We start from the raw sequence: 22,764 nt of genomic DNA on the forward strand, positions 1-22,764 counted from the left end.
ACTACTTATGAAGAAGATCAAAACACAACATCAACGGAAAACTAGAAACAACATAAGAACTAGGATGCAACAAGGGGAGGAAGAGAACAGCTAATCTGTACAGACGGCAAGAAGTTTTCAGTTTGGATGAATGGCATTTATACTTGTCTCGTCATGAAGCGAACTTTTCAACCTAAGTTATAAACGACTACATATGAATGTTAGTGCCATGGGTTGTACATCAATACTTCAGGGGGGAAGTGGGGTATTTAGTGTGGAGTTACGAGATAAGAAAAGCCGAATGCGAAACTGAGTTTGTGTTAGTCGGCAACTGAGCTCACACAGGCACACAAAAACGGCTGTTCCGTTTTACTCCCCTGTTTGTACTACATCTTTCGACTTTGAGCATTTTGTGGTGTTTAGGGACTGAAAATAATTGGTTTAGTCCTGTTTCATCGGGAAGTTAGCAGAAAAGGGTATGCTATCGACATTTGTAAAGCTGAAAAACATTCCCGAGAAGAATTTCAAGTTGTCAGTGTATGCTGTTATCGATAGAAACATCGCCGCGTGGTACAGATGGGTAAACCAGAACCATGCGTCTTTGTTATTGACAATATATGCTTTTGGATATTGAGTAAAATGGCCGACTTCCGTAGCATTATGCTTTGATGATCGGAAGAGACCATCCAATCACAGCCCCCGAATTCCCCCACGTGTTCATCAGAATAGCTATATATGCAAATATACACATTTGAAGCAGTCATTAAATGCATACAACAAATGCATGAAACTATTACAGTAGGTATCATATGCTTGATAGCAAAAGCATACACACACACACGACAGAGAGAGAGAGAGACAGAGAGAGAGAGAGAGAGAGAGAGATCAAATATAATAAAATAAAATAAAATTTTATTTTACGAGGGTTGTGGCATAAGCAATAAAAACGCGCTTCTTTTCAACCAGCCCTCGCCCAGAGAGGGACTACTCTAATCTTTTATACATATATATACACACGTAAAGCATTTACAAAAGTAAAATATGAAAAATAAAAAGGCAGAAAAACTATTCACAGGACTATATAGACGTTACAGGATTTACATGAATTCTTACGTAATGATCAAAATTGGGAATTTGTATACAGAACATGTTTATTAAAAAAAAAAGTGAATGAGAGAGAGAGAGAGAGAGAGAGAGAGAGAGAGAGAGAGAGAGAGAGAGAGAGAGAGAGAGAGAGAGAGAGAGAGAGAGAGAGAGAGAGAGAGAGAGAGAGAGAAATTCTACATTAGCGAAAGATGCAGGAGATTGGAGTGTTGATGGGTTGGGGGAGGGTGTTGGGTCCAAGGGAGTAAGGAGGAAACTAATTTTCCCTTGCACCTGTCAGTTCAGTCAAGGTGTAGCGCAAAGTACAGTCAAAATAATCCAAGAAAGCCGCTGTGTAGGGAAGTATAGTGCATTTTCTGAACTGTGAACAGCGTAAATTTGGATTTAGGCTACAAGACAAGATATTTTCTTGTATGCCACTGTGTCTGAATTTTATGTTTAACAATTCTGGTGTTAACATTTTGACTTTTTTTCTCTTTTTTTAATTTATTTTTTAACAACTATCCCTTTATCTTAGCAAACGTTCAACACCTTATTCTGATTAAAGAAACATCCTTAATGCATTTGATGACTCAATATGTAAATATAGGGTTTAAAGGGAATGACAAATGACGTCACGGAGGCCCTGAAAGAAAAGGAAAGACGCTTTTTGTTGTTGCCAGAAAACAATCTTTAGCGACTACACAGGGTACAGTGCCAATTACACGATAATTCCATTGGCACAGGGGTCGCGCTAGCAAAACCCACCAAAAACCCACCCAAAAAAACACACCAAAAAACCCAACAAAACAAAACAAAACAAAACTAGAGTAAGACATACGCAACGACTGTAAAAAGTGCGTCACCGAGCAATAGTGTTGCGTACTTTTTTCACGTCAGAACCTTTTGTGAAAGCGTTGTAACTGCTAGAGATGGAATAATCACAGAACAGCAGACGAGTAACTTATATAGGCCTATGTGATAGCCAATTGCAAGGAATTCATTTTTCACGCAAGGAACCAAGAAGTCAGCAGTTAAAGCGCAAATAAAGAATTACAATGTCCGCTGCTTGGAAAACGCTTTATAGTTTATACCTTGCTTGCTCCCTGCGTAAAAATATCTGACACACCGTTACTGGGTAATGACCCGGAGGAAAAAAAGCTCAGCTGCTACATTATCATGTTTTCTTGCCCCCCCCCCCTCCCCCCTCCGTTCTTCCATCTATCTCCTTCGGAATAACTCAAATCTTTCAGGTGCGTTCATGCGTGGCATTCTCTTTCTACAGCTTCAAAACACCTGGGGAGCGTCTCCGACCCTGCGTACTCGTTAAGGGCAGAATATACCTGCGCAGTTTCAGCGGCACAGACGACGCACTGCATATCATTGATGCTGCGATAGGGATTATGACGAGTACTTTGTCTGTTTTCCTTTCACGCAACGCGGACACACACACACACACACACACAGACAGACAGACAGACAGACAGACAGACAGACAGACAGACAGACAGACACAAGTCGTATATATATATATATAGATGCTTTACGGTAAAGTGTGATTGTTGTGCATATCAACGATTTCACAAAATGAATTGGGCTACGCTTGTATTTTTAAACCACCTGGCCATGTTGATACAGTATCTTCTCTTTGGGAAAAAAGAATTCAGACCAGTTTCATCTCTTCTGCAACACCTGGCGATGTTGATAATTATAATCTTTTTGGGAAAAAAGACAAGTTTTGCTCGTTTGCCCCTCAGGCCTGCCGAGTCTAAGCCCAGGTGCTCTTCCAACATTTTTCAATATTGAAAGAGGAAAGCGATTCTACAGATGATTCATACGGCCTGAATCATATACGACACTAAGGCCAAAAAAAAAAATTGTCTGTTTCTGGTCACCCGACCGACCCTAAATTTCGGCGCCGACCCTAAACTTTTTTTTTCCAAACTCAAACATTTTTTATTTTTTTTGGTGGTAAAGGACAGGGTGAGAAAATGAACAACAAAAACGTGTGAAAACGAAAGTCCGCTGACGATTTGTAAATGTGTTGAGTGTCTTGTCTCTATGTATAGTGAATCCAGTCTCTTTGTGCGATTTTTAAAGTTAGTTTTATTGGTCTACATTTGGGGGTAAAAAAAAAAAAATAAAAATAAAAAAATAAAAAAACCCGACCTACCGACCCTATTTTTTTTAGCCATGTTACCAGAAACAGACAATTTTTTTTTTTTGGCCTAATACATGTACAGCCTGACGGTGACCTCGCGATTCATTTTCTACTGCTGATATGTTGAAGTCACCGAGACAAACTTTGTTCTCGAAACTCCTTCTCGGTTGCTGAGAGACGTGACAGAATGTTAACGTGACGCCATTATTCGCATTGTGACGCCTTCTCGATCTTCGTTTCGCGTTTGACGAGATTTTATTTTGGAAGAGGGAGTCAAAGAAAGAAGGTGTCGTTTGTCTTTAACGGGGTCTATCGATGGATTATCTAGCGGGTGATATTGGGCGGTCTGGGAGGCATTGGGTTAACTGAATGAGGTCAGCTGACCAGTCTTGGCATGGACTGCAGCCGGACGATGTAGTTCTCAAAGTCGCCCCGGTTGTCGAAGGGCGTGGACTCCACGAAGTAGGCCGGGTTGCGCTGGTTGCCCTCCAGGAGGTTCAGCGGGTTCAAGTAGTTCCACCTGTAGACATTAAAACGATGAATGGTATTTTTTGTTTTAGGAATAGATAGTATTGTTGTTTTATCAAACATGAATTATTCAGAAATATTTTTAACACAAATTAAAATGTAAAACAAATTTTAAATGACAAACGCCGAAACATCACCAATCACACATACATTCTTTCTCACGCCCATAACTCAGGTGAAATAACCATAACATTAAAACATATGCACAGAGGAGGTGATTAGCTGTCACGTGACTTGGAAAATAACTTCAATCCGTTCTGATGATTACTACCGGCAGATTTAATTAAACTGCTTTGGTATGATTTAACCATTTATCAATCGTCTGTCTTCGTCCTATACTAGAATTAAACTGCTTTGGTATGATTTAACCATTTATCAATCGTCTGTCTTCGTCCTATACTAGAATTAAACTGCTTTGGTATGATTTAACCATTTATCAATCGTCTGTCTTCGTCCAAAACTAGAATTACCGGTTTAAACTGGAAAAGTCCATCAGAGTCGAAATCACAATTAAAGAATATGGAAAAATCTTGGACGTGACAATTTACACCTTAAAAACACGTTTTGTGCTAAACCCGTCCAAGTATAGGTTGCTGGTGACACAGAGGAAATAACTTTTTTTTTCGGCGTACTTCCTTACGCAAATATGTTTCTTCAGGATTGAAGGCCTTTGAAGTAAGCTATCAAGTTATCTTTGTCATTCATAAAAGGGCGTAGGACAACTGAAATACAAATATGCGTTCTTGGTTATCGCGGTTAATATCTAAAACAAATTTAAATCAGCGGATCGGGTTATTGTTTATTGGCCTGAGTTCTAAAAATCTGGGAAATAGGGCGGGGGGGGGGGGGGGGGGGGGGAATCTGATCTTCACTTTCATCAAGCTTACCTCGTGCATGCCGCATGGGCTCACTGAATTTGTGAGAGTTATATATTAAGAAACGGTTGCACTTGTTGCGTTTCAGAGAGTCATTAGCATGAGTTCTAAGAATCTGGGAAATGGGGACGGGGGGGGGGGGGGGGGTGGATCTGAGATTCTCTTTCATCAAGCAAACCTCGTACATGGGCTCGCTGAATTTGTGAGAGTTAGGAAACGCACCTCAAGTGCAGTTGCAGTTGGTGTGGTAACGAGAGTCAGGTGCTAAAAGGGTTTACAAAGACAGCGACCTCTTTCTTATCTGCGCCAGAAGCGGAGCTTGTCGCTTTAAAGATACTACGGTACCCTTCTGGTTAAGATTTGTCGAGGCCTTGAAATTGAATTAAAATAAAAAAAACATCCGTCCTCTTGCAGAGACGAGTGTGTGTGTGTGTGTGTGTGTGTGTGTGTGTGTGTGTGTGTGTGTGTGTGCTAAACTACTTATGCAGGTTGACATAAGTACCAGGTACGAAACACTCTGTGCGCACTAAGCGGCCAGAATTAGTGGTGTTTGACCAAGCGGAGGGGCGCTTTTATCCACACTTGGTGTTTGTCAGAGTAGAAGAGAGCTTTTATCCACACTTGGTGTTTGTCAGAGTAGAAGAGAGCTTTTATCCACACTTGGTGTTTGTCAGAGTAGAAGAGAGCTTTTATCCACACTTGGTGTTTGTCAAAGTAGAAGAGAGCTTTTATCCACACTTGGTGTTTGTCAAAGTAGAAGAGAGCTTTTATCCACACTTGGTGTTTGTCAGAGTAGAAGAAAGCTTTTATCCACACTTGGTTTTTGTCAGAGTAGAAGAGAGCTTTTATCCACACTTGGTGTTTGTCAGAGTAGAAGAGAGCTTTTATCCACACTTGGTGTTTGTCAGAGTAGAAGAGAGCTTTTATCCACACTTGGTGTTTGTCAAAGTAGAAGAGAGCTTTTATCCACACTTGGTGTTTGTCAGAGTAGAAGAGAGCTTTTATCCACACTTGGTGTTTGTCAGAGTAGAAGAGAGCTTTTATCCACACTTGGTGTTTGTCAAAGTAGAAGAGAGCTTTTATCCACACTTGGTGTTTGTCAGAGTAGAAGAGAGCTTTTATCCACACTTGGTGTTTGTCAAAGTAGAAGAGAGCTTTTATCCACACTTGGTGTTTGTCAGAGTAGAAGAGAGCTTTTATCCACACTTGGTGTTTGTCAGAGTAGAAGAGCGCTTTTATCCACACTTGCTTTTGTCAGAGTAGAAGAGCGCTTTTATCCACACTTGGTGTTTGTCAGAGTAGAAGAGAGCTTTTATCCACACTTGGTTTTTGTCAGAGTAGAAGAGCGCTTTTATCCACACTTGGTGTTTGTCAGAGTAGAAGAGAGCTTTTATCCACACTTGGTTTTTGTCAAAGTAGAAGAGCGCTTTTATTCCATCTTGGTGTCTTTCCCAGCAAAGGAAGCTTTTTCCCCTCTAGGTCTGTGGCCAAATGGAAGCGCGCTTTTATTCCATCTTGATGTTTGTCGCAGTGAAGAGTGATTTTATTCCATCTTTGTGTGTGTGCAATTTGGAAGGGGGCATTTATTCCATCTTGGTGTGTGTGTGCAATTTGGAAGGGGGCTTTTATCCCATCTTGGCTTGGTGTGTGTGCACTTTGGAAGGGGGCTTTTATTCCATCTTGGTGTGTGTGTGCAATTTGGAAGGGGGCTTTTATCCCATCTTGGCTTGGTGTGTGTGCACTTTAGAAGGGGGCTTTTATTCCATCTTGGTGTGTGTGCAATTTGGAAAGGGGCATTTATTCCATCTTGGTGTGTGTGCAATTTGGAAGGGGGCTTTTATTCCATCTTGGTGTGTGTGCAATTTGGAAGGGGGCTTTTATCCCATCTTGGTGTGTGCAATTTGGAAGGGGGCATTTATCCCATCTTGGTGTGTTTGTGCAATTTGGAAGGGGGCTTTTAGCCCATCTTGGTGTGTGCGCAATTTGGAAAAGGGCATTTATTCCATCTTGGTGTGTGTGAAATTTGGAAGGGGGCATTTATTCCATCTTGGTGTGTGTGCAATTTGGAAGGGGGCTTTTATCCCATCTTGGCTTGGTGTGTGTGCAATTTGGAAGGGGGCTTTTATCCCATCTTGGTGTGTGTGCAATTTGGAAGGGGGCATTTATCCCATCTTGGTGTGTTTGTGCAATTTGGAAGGGGGCTTTTAGCCCATCTTGGTGTGTGCGCAATTTGGAAAAGGGCATTTATTCCATCTTGGTGTGTGTGAAATTTGGAAGGGGGCATTTATTCCATCTTGGTGTGTGTGCAATTTGGAAGGGGGCTTTTATCCCATCTTGGCTTGGTGTGTGTGCAATTTGGAAGGGGGCATTTATTCCATCTTGGTGTGTGTGCAATTTGGAAGGGGGCATTTATTCCATCTTGGTGTGTGTGCAATTTGGAAGGGGGCATTTATTCCATCTTAGTGTGTGTGCAATTTGGAAGGGGGCTTTTATCCCATCTTAGTGTGTGTGCAATTTGGAAGGGGGCTTTTAGCCCATCTAGGTGTTTGTCCCAGTGTAGAGTGATTTTATCTCACCTTGGTGTTTGTGCAAGTGGAAGGGGGCTTTATCCTATCTAAAAAAAAAAAAAACTGCACGGATCTGTGATGATTTGAGGAACACAGTGATGTTAGAGCTCTAAATGCACACGACACGTGCACCCAGAGTGAAAGCTATGTGGAACCAAACCAACCAAAACTGACAACAAAAATCTTCACGCGTATATATCGTGATGAACCAGATGATTTGCAGGGAAACGGTGGTATGTTTTACAGCAAGCAGGAAGTGAGCACGGTAGTTCAAGGTTGAAAAGAAATAGGTTGCATCTTTTTTTTTTTTTTTTTTTTTTTTTGAATGCCAATCAGCACTGAAAAGAGACGCAGCTCATTATCATAGGGGAAAGAATGTTAACAGATTTAAATCTGACGCTGATGCCAAAATGCACACACGCACGGATACACGTAACCACAGGCACAGTCACACACACACGGACTCACGTGCGCGCACGCACATACGCACGCACGCACGCACACACACACACACACACACACACACACACACACACACACACACACACACACACACACACACACTCAGTTTTCCAGTTATTAAACAAATTCTTTCTTTAAACACATTTTTGAAAAAGTGAGAAAAGTAGAAAAGAAGGTCGCTCAGTCGGCATAATTATCTTTTTGTTGGGATTAATGTTTAATGAAAAGGTATATTTCTTATTGCTTTACCCAGGCTTTTCAGTATTAGCTTGAACACGTACGAGCAAATCGAGTTTTGTCATTTTTGATTAAGGGTAAAACAACTTCTTAGGTCTGGAGCAAAAATATGGTCGGTCGGGGAACAGGAAACTGATTTTTTAGGCCTTAATAATATAATGCATGATAAGAATAAGGTCAACTCTTCTCTGTTACAGTCCCCAAAACTGTACATTTCGAAATTTGCGGAAGATGAAAGAAGCCTGTACAGTGCAAGAAACTGTCAGAACTCAGTCCAATGATATTATATAAAAAAAGCAAAAACCAAAAAACCTGTTCTACAGCGCGAGTACGTCCAAACTGCATAACTAAGGACATTGTGCAATTGCGTATAATTCAGGCTCCGGGTCACATAAAGGTCAATCTGGGTCATGACCTCGACGGCCTCGCTATTCTGCAAAATATGCAAATCACCGTTTGACCCAAAACCTCTCGTATGACATCGTGTAAACTCGGTCAGTGTGGCGCAGGCAGAAGTTACAGAGTTTATTTTCGTGCAAAGCCGGATCGTGCCAGGACTTATACATAGGCTCTCGAGATCTGCCGAATGTGTGCATATAAATTTACATGTATTAAAAGTGAATGAAAAGGTCAAGACAGAGCCAAAAAAAAGAAACAACAATATTAAACTGCATATGCCTCCCAAACACGTAGTATGACTGCCTAAATGGTGGGGTAAAACGCCAATAGTAAGAACCGAAGAAGAAGAAGAAACTACATATCCAATTTAAATAACTTGCAATGTTATCTAATCTCAAACAAGTCACAAATATTCAAGACAAGCAGGCTCTGAATGGGCTCATGGGAACCAGTCTTAAACAGCCAGCCAGCCAGCCAGCCAGCCAGAGAGACAGATGCACTGACAGACAGGCGCGCACACACACACACACACACATACCAACACATACCAACACATACACACACATGAACACACACACACACACACACACACACACACACACACACACACACACACACATACAAACACACACACATAAACACACACATGAACACACACACATGAACACACACACACATGAACACACACACCCACACACATCTCCCCCCCCCCCCATACAGACTCAAGGTAACAACTTACTCTCTCCACTCGTATCCCTCTATGTATGTCTGCAGCATGTCACTGAGGATGGCGTGGTTCACCTTGTCTTTGGTCGACAGCTGGGCCATGGGAATGGCGTTCAGTTCGTCCAGGTAGACCTCTGCTGTTTCCTGAAGAGGACATGAGTAAAGTAAAAAAAAATAACTTAGTTGTTCAGTCAACATTGAATCATATTCTTTCTTTCTTTCTTTATTTGGTGTTTAACGTCGTTTTCAACCGTTCAAGGTTATATCGCGACGGATTGAATCCTATTGGGTCGTACACGACCCACATCATTCGGACTGTGTAGTCCACAGCTAAATCTAATAGTGAAGATAAAAGACGAAGAAGAAAACACCGACCAGTCTGTAGTCAAGCTAGATCTAAAAGTGAAGATAAAAGAACAAAAAAAAAAAAAACACCGACCAGTCTGTAGTCAAGCTAGATCTAATAATGAAGTCAAAAGAACAAGAAGAAAACGCCGACCAGTCTGTAGTCAAGCTAGATCTAATAACGAAGTCAAAAGAACAAGAAGAAAACGCCGACCAGTCTGTAGTCAAGCTAGATCTAATGGTGAAGTCAAAAGAACAAGAAGAAAACGCCGACCAGTCTGTAGTCAAGCTAGATCTAATAATGAAGTCAAAAGAACAAGAAGAGAACACCGACCAGTCTGTAGTCAAGCTAGATCTAATAGTAAAGTCAAAAGAACAAGAAGAGAACACCGACCAGTCTGTAGTCAAGCTAGATCTAATAGTAAAGTCAAAAGAACAAGAAGAAAACGCCGACCAGTCTGTAGTCAAGCTAGATCTAATAGTAAAGTCAAAAGAACAAGAAGAGAACACCGACCAGTCTGTAGTCAAGCTAGATCTAATAATGAAGTCAAAAGAACAAGAAGAAAACGCCGACCAGTCTGTAGTCAAGCTAGATCTAATAGTAAAGTCAAAAGAACAAGAAGAGAACACCGACCAGTCTGTAGTCAAGCTAGATATAATGGTGAAGTCAAAAGAACAAGAAGAAAACGCCGACCAGTCTGTAGTCAAGCTAGATATAATGGTGAAGTCAAAAGAACAAGAAGAGAACACCGACCAGTCTGTAGTCAAGCTAGATATAATGGTGAAGTCAAAAGAACAAGAAGAGAACACCGACCAGTCTGTAGTCAAGCTAGATCTAATAGTAAAGTCAAGAGAACAAGAAAAAAACACCGACCAGTCTGTAACCAAGCTAGATCTAATAGTAAAGTCAAAAGAACAAGAAGAGAACACCGACCAGTCTGTAGTCAAGCTAGATCTAATAATGAAGTCAAAAGAACAAGAAGAAAACGCCGACCAGTCTGTAGTCAAGCTAGATCTAATAGTGAAGTCAAGAGAACAAGAAAAAAACACCGACCAGTCTGTAACCAAGCTAGATCTAATAGTAAAGTCAAAAGAACAAGAAGAGAACACCGACCAGTCTGTAGTCAAGCTAGATCTAATAATGAAGTCAAAAGAACAAGAAGAAAACGCCGACCAGTCTGTAGTCAAGCTAGATCTAATAATGAAGTCAAAAGAACAAGAAGAAAACGCCGACCAGTCTGTAGTCAAGCTAGATCTAATAGTGAAGTCAAAAGAACAAGAAGAAAACGCCGACCAGTCTGTAGTCAAGCTAGATATAATGGTGAAGTCAAAAGAACAAGAAAAAACACCGACCAGTCTGTAACCAAGCTAGATCTAATAGTGAAGTCAAAAGAACAAGAAGAGAACACCGACCAGTCTGTAACCAAGCTAGATCTAATAGTGAAGTCAAAAGAACAAGAAGAGAACACCGAACAGTCTGTAGTCAAGCTAGATCTAATGGTGAAGTCAAAAGAACAAGAAGTAAACACAGACCAGTCTGTAGTCAAGCTAGATCTTATAGTAAAGTCAAAAGAACAAGAAGAGAACACCGACCAGTCTGTAGTCAAGCTAGATCTAATGGTGAAGTCAAAAGAACAAGAAGTAAACACAGACCAGTCTGTAGTCAAGCTAGATCTAATAGTAAAGTCAAACGAACAAGAAGAGAACACCGACCAGTCTGTAGTCAAGCTAGATCTAATGGTGAAGTAAAAAAACAAAAAAAAAAACACCGACCAGTCTGTGGTCGAACATGTGGAGAGAGAAGTGCTCCAGGCGGTCGTTGAAGCGGTATATTCCTACTTCCGAGGCGAACTCTGGTCGATCCTCGAGGCGCCAGAAGAAAAAGTCCCTCTCCAGGTTGTTCAGGTTGATGTGGGCAGTCCCGGCAACACATTCTGCAGAATCAAAATTTTGGTTAATCTCCACAGCTGGGTATTATTTTGTGACACGTATTCTCAGTCCTTTGAATGTTTTGAATGTGTATGTATGTGTGTGTGTGTGTGTGTGTGTGTGTGTGTGTGTGTGTGTGTGTGTGTGTGTGTGTGTGTGTGTGTGGGTGTGTGTGCGTGCGTGCGTGCGTGCGTGCGTGCGCGCGCGTGTGTGTGTGTGTGTGTGTGTGTGTGTGTGTGTGTGTGTGTGTGTGTTGTTCTTTTCTCATTAATGCTCGAGTTATATAATAATACAGGCATTCAACAAATACAAAGTATACATTTGTGTCCTCATATTTTGACAATCGTTTTACTTTTTATTTTTATTTATTTTATCGTATTTTCCTTCTTGTACACCTGTAGTCTTCTAGACATTTATACTTGAACATTTTGTTCGTCCTCGTTCAGTAGATTACAAGCATTTCAAAATACGGAGCATCACTCTTCAGTCTTGTAGCGTGGAAACCAGGATGTGACATGGAATACCTTGGAGAAGAGTGCTTGTACTCTTTGCAGAAAAGAAATAAGGAAATGAGAAAGACCAGTGGATACAGAATACTTAACCAACGGAAGCATTGAGAACACGAATGAATTGTTTTCTTACCAGTGACCTCCTGTATGACTAGAATGGTGATGAGGAAACAGTGCAGTGTCCACGTCATGGCGTAGAAGGGTGGCCGCCATTTGCACACGGCGGTCCAGGACGCTGCATTGTTGCTATGGCGACAGCAGTACGCCCCCCTCCCCCACTGCTTACACATTGTGTAGTGGAAGGTTGTGGAGATCCTTGACGTCAGTTAAGCTTGGTGGTCCTATCTGAAATATAAAGGCTATAATTGAACTTAAATCACATTAATTTTCTTCGAGCTTCCCGTAGAACATCATCAGACACAAGATAACAGATCTGTCCGTGGTTTTGAAGGGGTTAAGAGCATCATGAGGTTAACCCCTTCACTGCCCACCCCGTATGTAATACGTGGTCATTTTCGGTTTGTCCTACGCCCATAACCGTATCTCATACGTGGGATTTGTGTCAACAACATTTCAGGACATTTCTGAAAACTAAATGGGAGGTAACCACTGTCCAAGTACTTGTAGGGGTTCTAAACACAGTTCTTTCCCTTAGACCGTTCGGATAATGCTGTTATACTGTGGCAGTGAAGGGGTTAAAATGTAAAATGTAGGTCAAAGGATAAGAGGATCACGTGCAAATCACGTGTGGGCACGTGCAAAAGGCCTGTGGTCGCTTGGTCAGTGAAGCACCGCATGCAGCCGGTACGATTTGACCTCAGTTACTGCACTAAGAGCTCTGTCCACAGCAGGGCGCCACTGAACGTTCTATTCAGAGTGGGAATGTATGATGAATTATTTTCCTAGATTGACAAAGGTGGTGTTTATGAAATCAATTCAGCTTCTTCTTCTTCTTATTCGGCGTTCCAGGATTTTTGGCCTCAGGTCAGACTTCAAGTTTTGTAGCTTGAATAAAGCTGGAGGTCAGGATCAGGGAGTCTTTGGTGCCCCAGAGTTGCTCCTGCAATGTGGCACTTTGGAGCCAGGAATTCAGCACACAAACAAACAAACAAACAAAATCCCCACTGTACTCAGAGAGTAATGAGGCTGTTGATTATTGGTATGTGTCCAGGTGGAAGGATCCTCTGATCCCTCGTACAAGTCTCAACGGATCAGTTGGTGATTTACAAGATGGCCTGCAACTAACTTTCAATAACGACCACCTGCCAACAGCGACCACACGAAAGGACCCTCGGCGTTTTGTTGTGGTTGAAATATAACATATTTTTTCATAACGACCCTCACGTGGTCTTTATAGACACGTTCGACTGTACCTCGAAACAAGACCGGCACGGTTGGCCTAGTGGTAAGGCGTCCGCCCCGTGATCGGGAGGTCGTGGGTTCGAACCCCGGCCGGGTCATACCTGAGACTTTAAAATTGGCAATCTAGTGGCTGCTCCACCTGGCGTCTGGCATTATGGGGTTAGTGCTAGGACTGGTTGGTCCGGTGTCAGAATAATGTGACTGGGTGAGACATGAAGCCTGTGCTGCGACTTCTGTCTTGTGTGTGGCGCACGTTATATGTCAAAGCAGCACCGCCCTGATATGGCCCTTCGTGGTCGGCTGGGCGTTAAGCAAACAAACAAACAAAACCTCGATTATCAACACTTACAAGCCAGTCACCTACGCAACACTATCCAGCCCCAGCAACACTACCCAGCCCCAGCAACAGAGACGCACAGACTATCACGAACAGAAGCATCCTGACCTCAGGTCAAAATGAGTTCAGCTCATTCTCTCCCTGACAGGATGCCTTGAGTTTCCTTGTCTGGCAAGGAAACCGATTTTTTTAAAACATATTTAGAGCTTTTTGTAATGTGTTATGGATGTAAGCAGATTCGCGATCGTCGATAATGATTTTTCATGGTGTTTTGTAATTTTTAAATTACAGAAGAATTTTTATTTTAGACAGTTTCAAGCGAGCTATTTTTCGCGGATGTATTTACTGTGCAAACAACTCTGAATGTATCGATTGGAGATTGGATTTCCCTTCTTTGAGTCATGTGACGTCAGAGGCCGACAAAACTTTATAATTTGGCTTTTCAGGTTGACCGAAACTTCAAAGGAACTCAAAAAAAAAAACGTCATGTGTTTGATTGCATGTGTGTGTGCTGTTCAATGTCAAAACAACAACAAAGGATTGCATGCATGTGTGTGTGTGCTCGTTCAATCGTCAAAACAACAAGAAAGTCATAAGTACCTGAAAGGAATTCGATCGATACATAAATGTTATTTGCGTGTTTGACCAAAATATGTAGAGGTTACATGCCGAGTCTCAGTGATTATTAAAAATAATGGTCGAAGTTAGCGGATCATGAAAAATGCGAGCTTCAGCGAGCTTTTTCATGACCGCGAACTGAGACCATTATTTTTAATAATCACTGAGACGAGGTGTGTAACCGCTTTATTCCTCCTTTCTTCAGTTATTCAAAGAAAACAGGAGTTTTGTGCGAAAGTTTGATCGAATCCGAATCACTCAACCAGTCAACCTGCGCAGGCGATCGATTAATGCGCGGTTGTATAGTTCCGTGCAAATCATTCCATTCTGTTAACACTTCTTGTCAGTTTCCCTGTTTTAGACTAAAATCAAGTACACAGATATGCTGTTATTCTGCTGTGGGGGTAAAGGCAGATATTGTGTGTTCTGTTTATGTTTTAGTATCGCTTAGGATAATGTTTTTTCGTCAAATGGGACTAGCAGACGAACTTTTGCACCCGTGTTCCAACGTTAATTACTGTATGAAGTTCAGTTTTCTGGGGAAAATAGTGTATGAAACCGCTTTATGTTGTTTAAATTGATGAGATGTGTGCATTTGGTTGCGTGTGATCTGTTTATAAAATGAAATATTGTTGAAAACTGACCGTCGGATTGCAGTCAGTGTTGTCGAAGAAACTGCGTTAAAAGAAGGGGAACTACTCTTGTCGGCTAGAGTATGAGTTACTTGCCTTGGGAATTTGCTTGTGATGAACGGTTTGTGCACAGCAGATCTAGATTCAGAAAACAACAACACTCATGGATTTTATATGGAGATTCATGTGTTCAGGCCTGTAGTTGTTAATTTAAATGCGGTATGTTTGTATTGTTTGCTCCAGAGATGTATACTTCGTACGTATAGAGCGTTCGGAACTTTTCAGTCGCAAAAGTAGTACCAAAACAGAACAGCTTCTCAACCCATTGCACTATCGAGGATTCAGGCTGTTGCTGGCTCGTTATTTGTTTGGTTGCTGGGTCATTATCGAAAAATAACTAGCTCTACAAGTTTACAGAGGTAAAGAAGCAGAGGGGGGAATAAGACATTTTACACAGATCTCGACAGTCATTGTTCACCTCGACCGCTAGCGCGGTCTCGGAGAACAATGACTGTCTCGATCTGTGTAAAATGTCATATTTTGGTCAAACACGCAAATAACGTATAATATGGCATAAGTGTCACGTATTAATCAACCGTTTGGGCCCTCGCTGGAGCAGACGATTTTTTTGACAGTGATGCAACCATATATTACGGTCTCCTTCCGGCAGCAGTCCCAAAATTTCGACTTATTTTGACCTTAGAAGTGAACGATGTCTTTATCATAACTGTGAAGAACAGAACGGAGATCACTGTCGAAGTCGGCCAATCTGCAATAATTTTTGTCTCGCGAACACTGCTCGTGAACAACATATGGGAGATCACTCTGTATTCTTCTTTTGGTAGATTCGCGTAGGACTTGCGCGTTCGGTCAGAGAGACAGCTGGCGATAGACGTGGAGCGAGGATTATCAGAATGGAACAAAAGTTCAATAGATGTAACAACACATACGTTCAACGCTGAACACAGCTGCACGCTTTCATAAATATTGCGTCATCAAGAAGCCCAACGGACCTAGGCTGTCCTTTTGTAAATATTTATGTTTACCAGGTCAGCACACGTACATACACTCATCATGATTGCGTCATGCCAATGATCCGTGTCGGGTTGGAAAGAAACTAGTAAGAAAAAAGCTAAAAACACTAACAAAAATTAATAAAAACGGAAGAAAATTGAACTGTGCACATGCAGGACACAGGTAAGGCAATAGTTTTTTGGGGTGTGATTTAGAAGGATGCTTTTAACCCGTGTAAAAGCATACATTGAGTGTTTGATATTGCTTCAGCAAGTAGTACAATCATGTTAGAACTGATCAATAAATAAATACATCAACTCTGTATAAGGCGCATCCAGGCAAAAGTTTTTTTGTGATTTAGAAGGATGCTATTATCCCATGTAAAAAGCCTGACTAAGAATGTTTATACTACGTCAGCAGGGCCGGACCAAGTTCGTTTGAGGGGGGGGGGGGGGGGGTTCCAACTGAAGGCAGAGGTCCAAAGTCCACATTTTTTTCTCTCTGAGAGGTACATTGGATGGCCAGGGGGGGGGGGGGGGGTCCGGAACCCCAGGACCCCCCCCCCCCCCAGATCCGGCCCTGCGTCAGCTACTTACCCAACTGCACGGTTTCATAAATATTGCGTCAGCAGCAGCAGCCGTCCAGCAATAAATATTGCGTCAGCAGCAGCAGCCGTCCAGCAATAAATAGTTCTGTTTACAATCTCTTCACACCTTGCAAGGATTGCGTCATACCACTGATCCCGTTAGGTAAGGTTATACAGTGCGTGAACCAAAGCCAGCGAACCTTATGTCGTCATCAAATTGCACGTGCAATGGTATATATATCAAACTTTAGGGCCAAAAACTGGTGCACAAAGCGGCAGAACGAGACTTTGAGCCCTGCATGTTGATGTAATATGCAGTCACTCATTCACCGCTGCCACTGACGCAGAATTATGTGATGACAAAAACACATGTATTGAACGAGAAGTATGCACTCTTCATATCAGCCCCCCCCCCCTCCACCCGCAACCCTCCTTTCCAAACTTCAGTTTTGTTTCTCTCTCTCTCTCTCTCTCTCTCTCTCTCTCTCTCTCTCTCTCTCTCTCTCTCTCTCTCTCTCTCTCTCTCTCTCTCTCTCTCTCCCCCCTCTGTTTTGGCTATGTGTGTGTGTCCCTCTCTGTATGTCTGTCTGTTTGTCTGTCTGTCTTTCTGTCTGCCTGTTTTTTTTATTTTCTATGCATTTGCTTCAGCTCATGTGCAAGGAAGATGTTTGAGAGCATTGGCTGCAAAGCGATCTCTTTTGATCTTCCAAGACCCCCCCCCCCCCCCCCCCAAGCAAAAAAACAACAACCAACAACCCCCCCCCCCAAAAAAAAAAAAAACACCCACTAAACAAACACCCCACACACACCAAAAACAAAAACAACAACAACATGCAGCCCACTCAAAACACCCCCCACCCACACACACCCCCTCACACACACACACACACAACCACACACACACAACCACACACACGCACACACACAACCACACACACTCACACATACACACACACACGCGGCACACACACACCCACACACACACACACACACACACACACACAGCACGCCAAGCATACACTCACCACCACTCTCACTCACACTGGCTCCCTGGCACAAAATAATTAAAATGAATAATTTTAAAGAACTTTATAAATAATAAGAATCATGCACCCTTATTACTGCTTCCTTTCTCTGTGTTCACCGGGCACCACCAATCTCACACTGTGTCGCCGATCGGGTAATCTGCATTCACACTTTCGCACCTCCAATCACAATTTGGCACAAGTCCAGAATCCCCATTCAGGCATTCTCACCGTGCATTCACACTCTGGCACCACCATTCACACTCTGGCACCACCATTCACACTCTGGCACCACCATTCACACTCTGGCATCACTAGTCACACTCTGGCACCACCATTCACACTCTGGCACCACCATTCACACTCTGGCATCACTATTCCAACTCTTGCACAATCTGGCACTACCATTCTCACTCTGACATTGCTATACACACTCTGGCACCACTATTCACACTCTGGTACATTCCCGCATCTTCATTCACACTCTGGCACTACCATTCACACTCTGGTACATTCCGGCATCTTCATTCACACTCTGGCACTACCATTCACACTCGGGTACATTCGGCATCTTCATTCACACTCTGGCAATACCATTCACACTCTGACATTGCTATACACACTCTGGCACCACTATTCACACTCTGGTACATTCCGGCATCTTCATTCACACTCTGGCACTACCATTCACACTCGGGTACATTCCGGCATCTTCATTCACACTCTGGCACTACCATTCACACTCGGCGGTACATTCCCGCATCTTCATTCACACTCTGGCACTACCATTCTCACTCTGACATTGCTATACACACTCTGGCACCACTATTCACACTCTGGTACATTCCGGCATCTTCATTCACACTCTGGCACTACCACTCACACTCGGGTACATTCCGGCATCTTCATTCACACTCTGGCACTACCATTCACACTCGGGTACATTCCGGCATCTTCATTCACACTCTAGCACTACCATTCTCACTCTGACATTGCTATACACACTCTGGCACCACTATTCACACTCTGGTACATTCCGGCATCTTCATTCATACTCTGGCACTACCATTTACACTCGGGTACATTCCGGCATCTTCATTCACACTCTGGCACTACCATTCTCACTCTGCCATTGCTATACACACTCTGGCACCGCTATTTACACTCTGGTACATTCCGGCATCATGATTCACACGCGGGCACACTCTAGCACCACACTTATCACTCTGACATCAGCATTATCCCTCTCTGACATCAGCATTATCCCTCTCTGACATCAGCATTATCCCAGTCTCTGACATCACCATTATCCCTCTCTGACATCACCATTATCCCTCTCTGACATCACCATTATCCCTCTCTGACATCACCATTATCCCTCTCTGACATCACCATTATCCCTCTCTGACATCACCATTATCCCTCTCTGACATCACCATTATCCCTCTCTGACATCACCATTATCACTCTGGCACCGGGCGGGCACAACAAAGCAGCTTGAATCTGGGTAGAAGAAGAAGGGGAGAGAAGCACACAGAGAGAGGTAGTAGGGAGTGTGTGCGTGTGTGTGTGTGTGTGTGTGTGTGGGGGGGGGGGGGGGCGGGGCGGAGGGATGGAACAAGCTTGATTGAATCGATGGAAGAACTGGTGCAGATGGCTTGAAGATTTTTTCACTCGTCAGGATGGATAACGCATTAGGGGTTTCAAAGTTTTCTGATGCAGGAGGAAGTTACTGCGAAATATGTCAAGTCAGTGTGCTCCGCGACCTAATTGCGCATCTGGCAAGAATGAAGGAAACAGTACACCCTGGCCTGGTTTTAAAGAAGCTATGAACAGGACAATGACAGTTGGAAATGTGCATTTTGAACTTAAATTTTTATTTATTTTTTACTGCGAGGGCAATAACCGATGTTGCAGTAAAACTGGAATTGACTTTTATTGGAAAATAAATAAATGCAAACTTTGAAACTGAACCTGTGAATGCAAACACCCTCCCTAGTCTAGTGTGGAAGAGCCTAGAACAGGGAAAAGCAGCTGTCCGATGTGGCAGTAAAGCTGGAATTGACTTTTATTGGAAAATAAAGAAATAAAGACTTTGAAACTGAACCTGTGAATGCAAACATCCTCCCTGGTCTAGTGTGAAAGAGTCTAGAACAGGGAAAAGCAGCTATGTAAACTGTGCAAAAGAATTATTGCTACAACTTTCGTACCACGACTAAAGCGTTCATTCCGGTGTCATTTTATTCAAACTTGTTATGCTATTTGAAGGTAAAATAGCGAGGGGAAAAGGTCCTTAAATCGCTTCCAAATGTATATCATTATATTCTGAGTTGCAAATAGTTCTACCGCGCACGAGGACTGCCTTCCCTTTGCAAAAGAAAGTTTTTCAAAATCGTCTTAATCATATTTTTTAAAATAGGCAAAGAAAGAGCACTCTTTGTTGGAGTGTGGATGAGTCACTGCCCGTGAGATACTGCCCTTGTTTGCGTACTTGATGGGATTACTAGCCTACCGCGTCATAGAGGGCGGTATCCGTTCTCCCGATAGGTGGCCCTTCTGTACTACCTTTCATCTTCAGCAGCGGAAACAAGCGGCGCTCTGAAGCGCATTAACTCACCTTGATTTAATCAAATAGATTTACTTGTCCCAGGTGCGCCTAGATTAAGGTACAGTTGATTCCCCAGATTCGTCTGATTCGCACGAACCCTCCCCCCCCCCTCCCTCCCCAGGTCAGACCACTATCAACCCTATCTGGCACACCTTTTGGATCAACGATTTCTTGTACAGGGGTCACGTGACCACCACTCAAACCAGAGTACCCCCAAAATGGACCTGACAATATCGTAAGGTACCAATTAATGAATGGAGATAGGCACAACTTCGCAACTTTTACATATGAGGAGAAAGTCAAATTGTCTCTCCAGAACAGATGATTTGTTTAGTTTTACATCCTCGTGTTATGCCATACCTACTGATGCAAGCGTTCCATGAAACTTCTCACAAATGTATATGATTTCGAGGAGTTTTGTTCGTTTGTCTTCTCAATGAAAAAGACAGTCCTAGATTTTGCCCGGTGTAACACGACATGTTTACTCCACGAAAAATTTACTCCGGAGTAAAAATTTCGTACGAAATTCTTACTCCGAGTAAATTTTTCGTACGAGAAAAGAACTCCCCAAGGCACAAAAATATTAATCCCTCCACGAAATTTTTACTCCCCATTTTTTTTTTTACTTCCAGTAAAAATCTCGTACGCAAAAATGGGATGCGGGCGAAGGGATAATGCCAATAATGTGATCTCGCGCAAACGAATGTCGCGCTACCCTCCCTCCACCCCTTCCACCACCAAGACTAACAGTGGACAAGGGAGTATAAATTTCGTACACCTGACATGGGAAGTTAAATTGCTCGTGTTAGGGTGAAGTAATTTATTCGTTTTTTATTCGTCTGGGGAGTAACATTTTTGTACGAAATGTTTACTCGGAACTCACCTGTCGTGGGGAGTAATTTTCTCGTGTAATGGGGGAGTGTTTTTTTTTCGTAAAGGGAGTAACATTTTCGTACGAAATTTTTACTCCGGAGTAAAAATCTCGTGGGAGTAATTTTCTCGTGTTACACCGGTCTCTGCCGGGAGATGTGCACGTATACAAACTTAAACCTGACGCCGAGGCCTCTTATCCTGCCCTCTTCACGGCCTAAGGAGTATATCTCAGGCATGACATCTTGATCGAGAAATTACCAATTAAGTCTGAAAAGATGACTTTAAAAGTTTGGACTAGAAGATGAACCTTCAACCCATGTGCTATATTTTCTCAGGACAAAGAACAAATGTTTATCTTGAATGTTTTATGTATGTTATTATTACGGACACAAACGCTCAGCAATGTAATTTCTCTTTTAGAGATTAATAAAGTTATTGTATTGTATTGTATTGTATTGTATTTAACGTAAACAATGTACGTTTGTAAATTTATTCCGTTGGATGTGACATCATAGCTAATAAACATGTCTCCTTTTTCGTGCCAGCATTTTAGTTCTGCACCTACGTACGTTGCAGATCTGGAACAAGGACGAGCTCGAGGTGGAGGATTTCGTCGTGATTTGAAGACTTTTTTTCAGTGGCGCTCTGCTATGGACAGAGCTGTTATTAAAGTAAGGTTGAGGATTTCGTCGTGATTTGAAGACTTTTCAGTGGCGCTCTGCTATGGACAGAGCTGTCATAAAGTAAGGTTGAGGATTTCGTCGTGATTTGAAGACTGTTTTCAGTGGCGCTCTGCTATGGACAGAGCTGTCATAAAGTAAGGTTGAGGATTTCGTCGTGATTTGAAGACTTTTCAGTGGCGCTCTGCTATGGACAGAGCTGTTATAAAGTAAGGTTGAGGATTTCGTCGTGATTTGAAGACTTTTCAGTGGCGCTCTGCTATGGACAGAGCTGTTATAAAGTAAGGTTGAGGATTTCGTCGTGATGTGAAGACTGTTTTCAGTGGCGCTCTGCTATGGACAGCTGTTAGTAAAGCAAGGTTGAGGATTTCGTCGTGATTTGAAGACTGCTTTTAGTGGCGCCCTGCTATGGACATAGCTGTCAGTGCAGTAAGGTCAAATCGTATCGGTTGCATGCAGTGCTTCACCAAGCGACCACAGGCATTTTGCACGTGCCTACACGTGATTTGCACGTGATCCTCTTATCCTTTGACCTACATTTTACATTTTAACTTCATGATGAGAGAGATATGCATGGTTTGTTCGTGGTTTGTGTACTGATATGCGGGATTTCATATATGCGGGATCGAAGAGAGAGAGAGAGAGAGTGAGAGAGTGAGAGAGAGAGGGGGTCGGGGGGGGGGGGGGGGGGTTGTCTTTGACATTTGAAATCTAAACTAATAACAGACACGTGTTTAAAATCTATACCGATGTGGTTTTATTGGCAGGCCATTTTAATAATTTCAACAAAAAAAAACCCACCGGTTTCCGTTTTTATTGAATTAATAACGAAGCTACTTGTAGTAGCTGAACGAAACCAATAATCCAGTTTTGGAATTTGTGCCTCAACAAGTTCGTGCCATATAAACTTTGGATGCGCAAATCAACAAAAAATGATGATCATAAAATAAAATTTAAAGCCGCCCCCCATAAAAAAAAAACTAAATCAAAAAACAAACAAACATATAACCGTCCAAACAACGTCCTTGAAATACCGCATTATCGGTCAAGCACCTACTCTTCGGCACTACCGGAAGTTTCGTTCGGAACGACATGCAGTGCGTGTGTGTGTGAGAGCCCAAGTGCGCCTGTACTGGCCAAAGATTTCCACCGACTCCACTCCAGAACCACGTGGAATCGTAAGGAAGTCTTCCAGATCACCATCATAATATTATTATCAATTCAGCTCT

The 22,764-nt window shown here is 42.5% G+C and overlaps 1 protein-coding gene across 1 annotated transcript in view; it reads right to left on the bottom strand.

Annotated features, from left to right (window-relative positions):
* LOC138945933 (uncharacterized) overlaps nucleotides 1–22,764 on the bottom strand; it is a 50,699-nt gene that overhangs the window by 24,258 nt on the left and 3,677 nt on the right. The window contains exons 2-5 of the mRNA XM_070317458.1: nucleotides 11,934–12,145; nucleotides 11,136–11,296; nucleotides 9,031–9,161; nucleotides 3,608–3,743 (exon numbers count right to left, since the gene is read on the bottom strand). Coding sequence (XP_070173559.1) covers nucleotides 3,608–3,743; nucleotides 9,031–9,161; nucleotides 11,136–11,296; nucleotides 11,934–12,090 — 585 coding nt within the window. The 5' untranslated portion in view covers nucleotides 12,091–12,145. The remainder of the gene's footprint in view (nucleotides 1–3,607; nucleotides 3,744–9,030; nucleotides 9,162–11,135; nucleotides 11,297–11,933; nucleotides 12,146–22,764) is intronic.

The sequence above is a fragment of the Littorina saxatilis genome, linkage group LG13, assembly GCF_037325665.1.
Source record: "Littorina saxatilis isolate snail1 linkage group LG13, US_GU_Lsax_2.0, whole genome shotgun sequence".
In the NCBI taxonomy this organism is placed as follows: Eukaryota; Metazoa; Mollusca; class Gastropoda; order Littorinimorpha; family Littorinidae; genus Littorina; species Littorina saxatilis.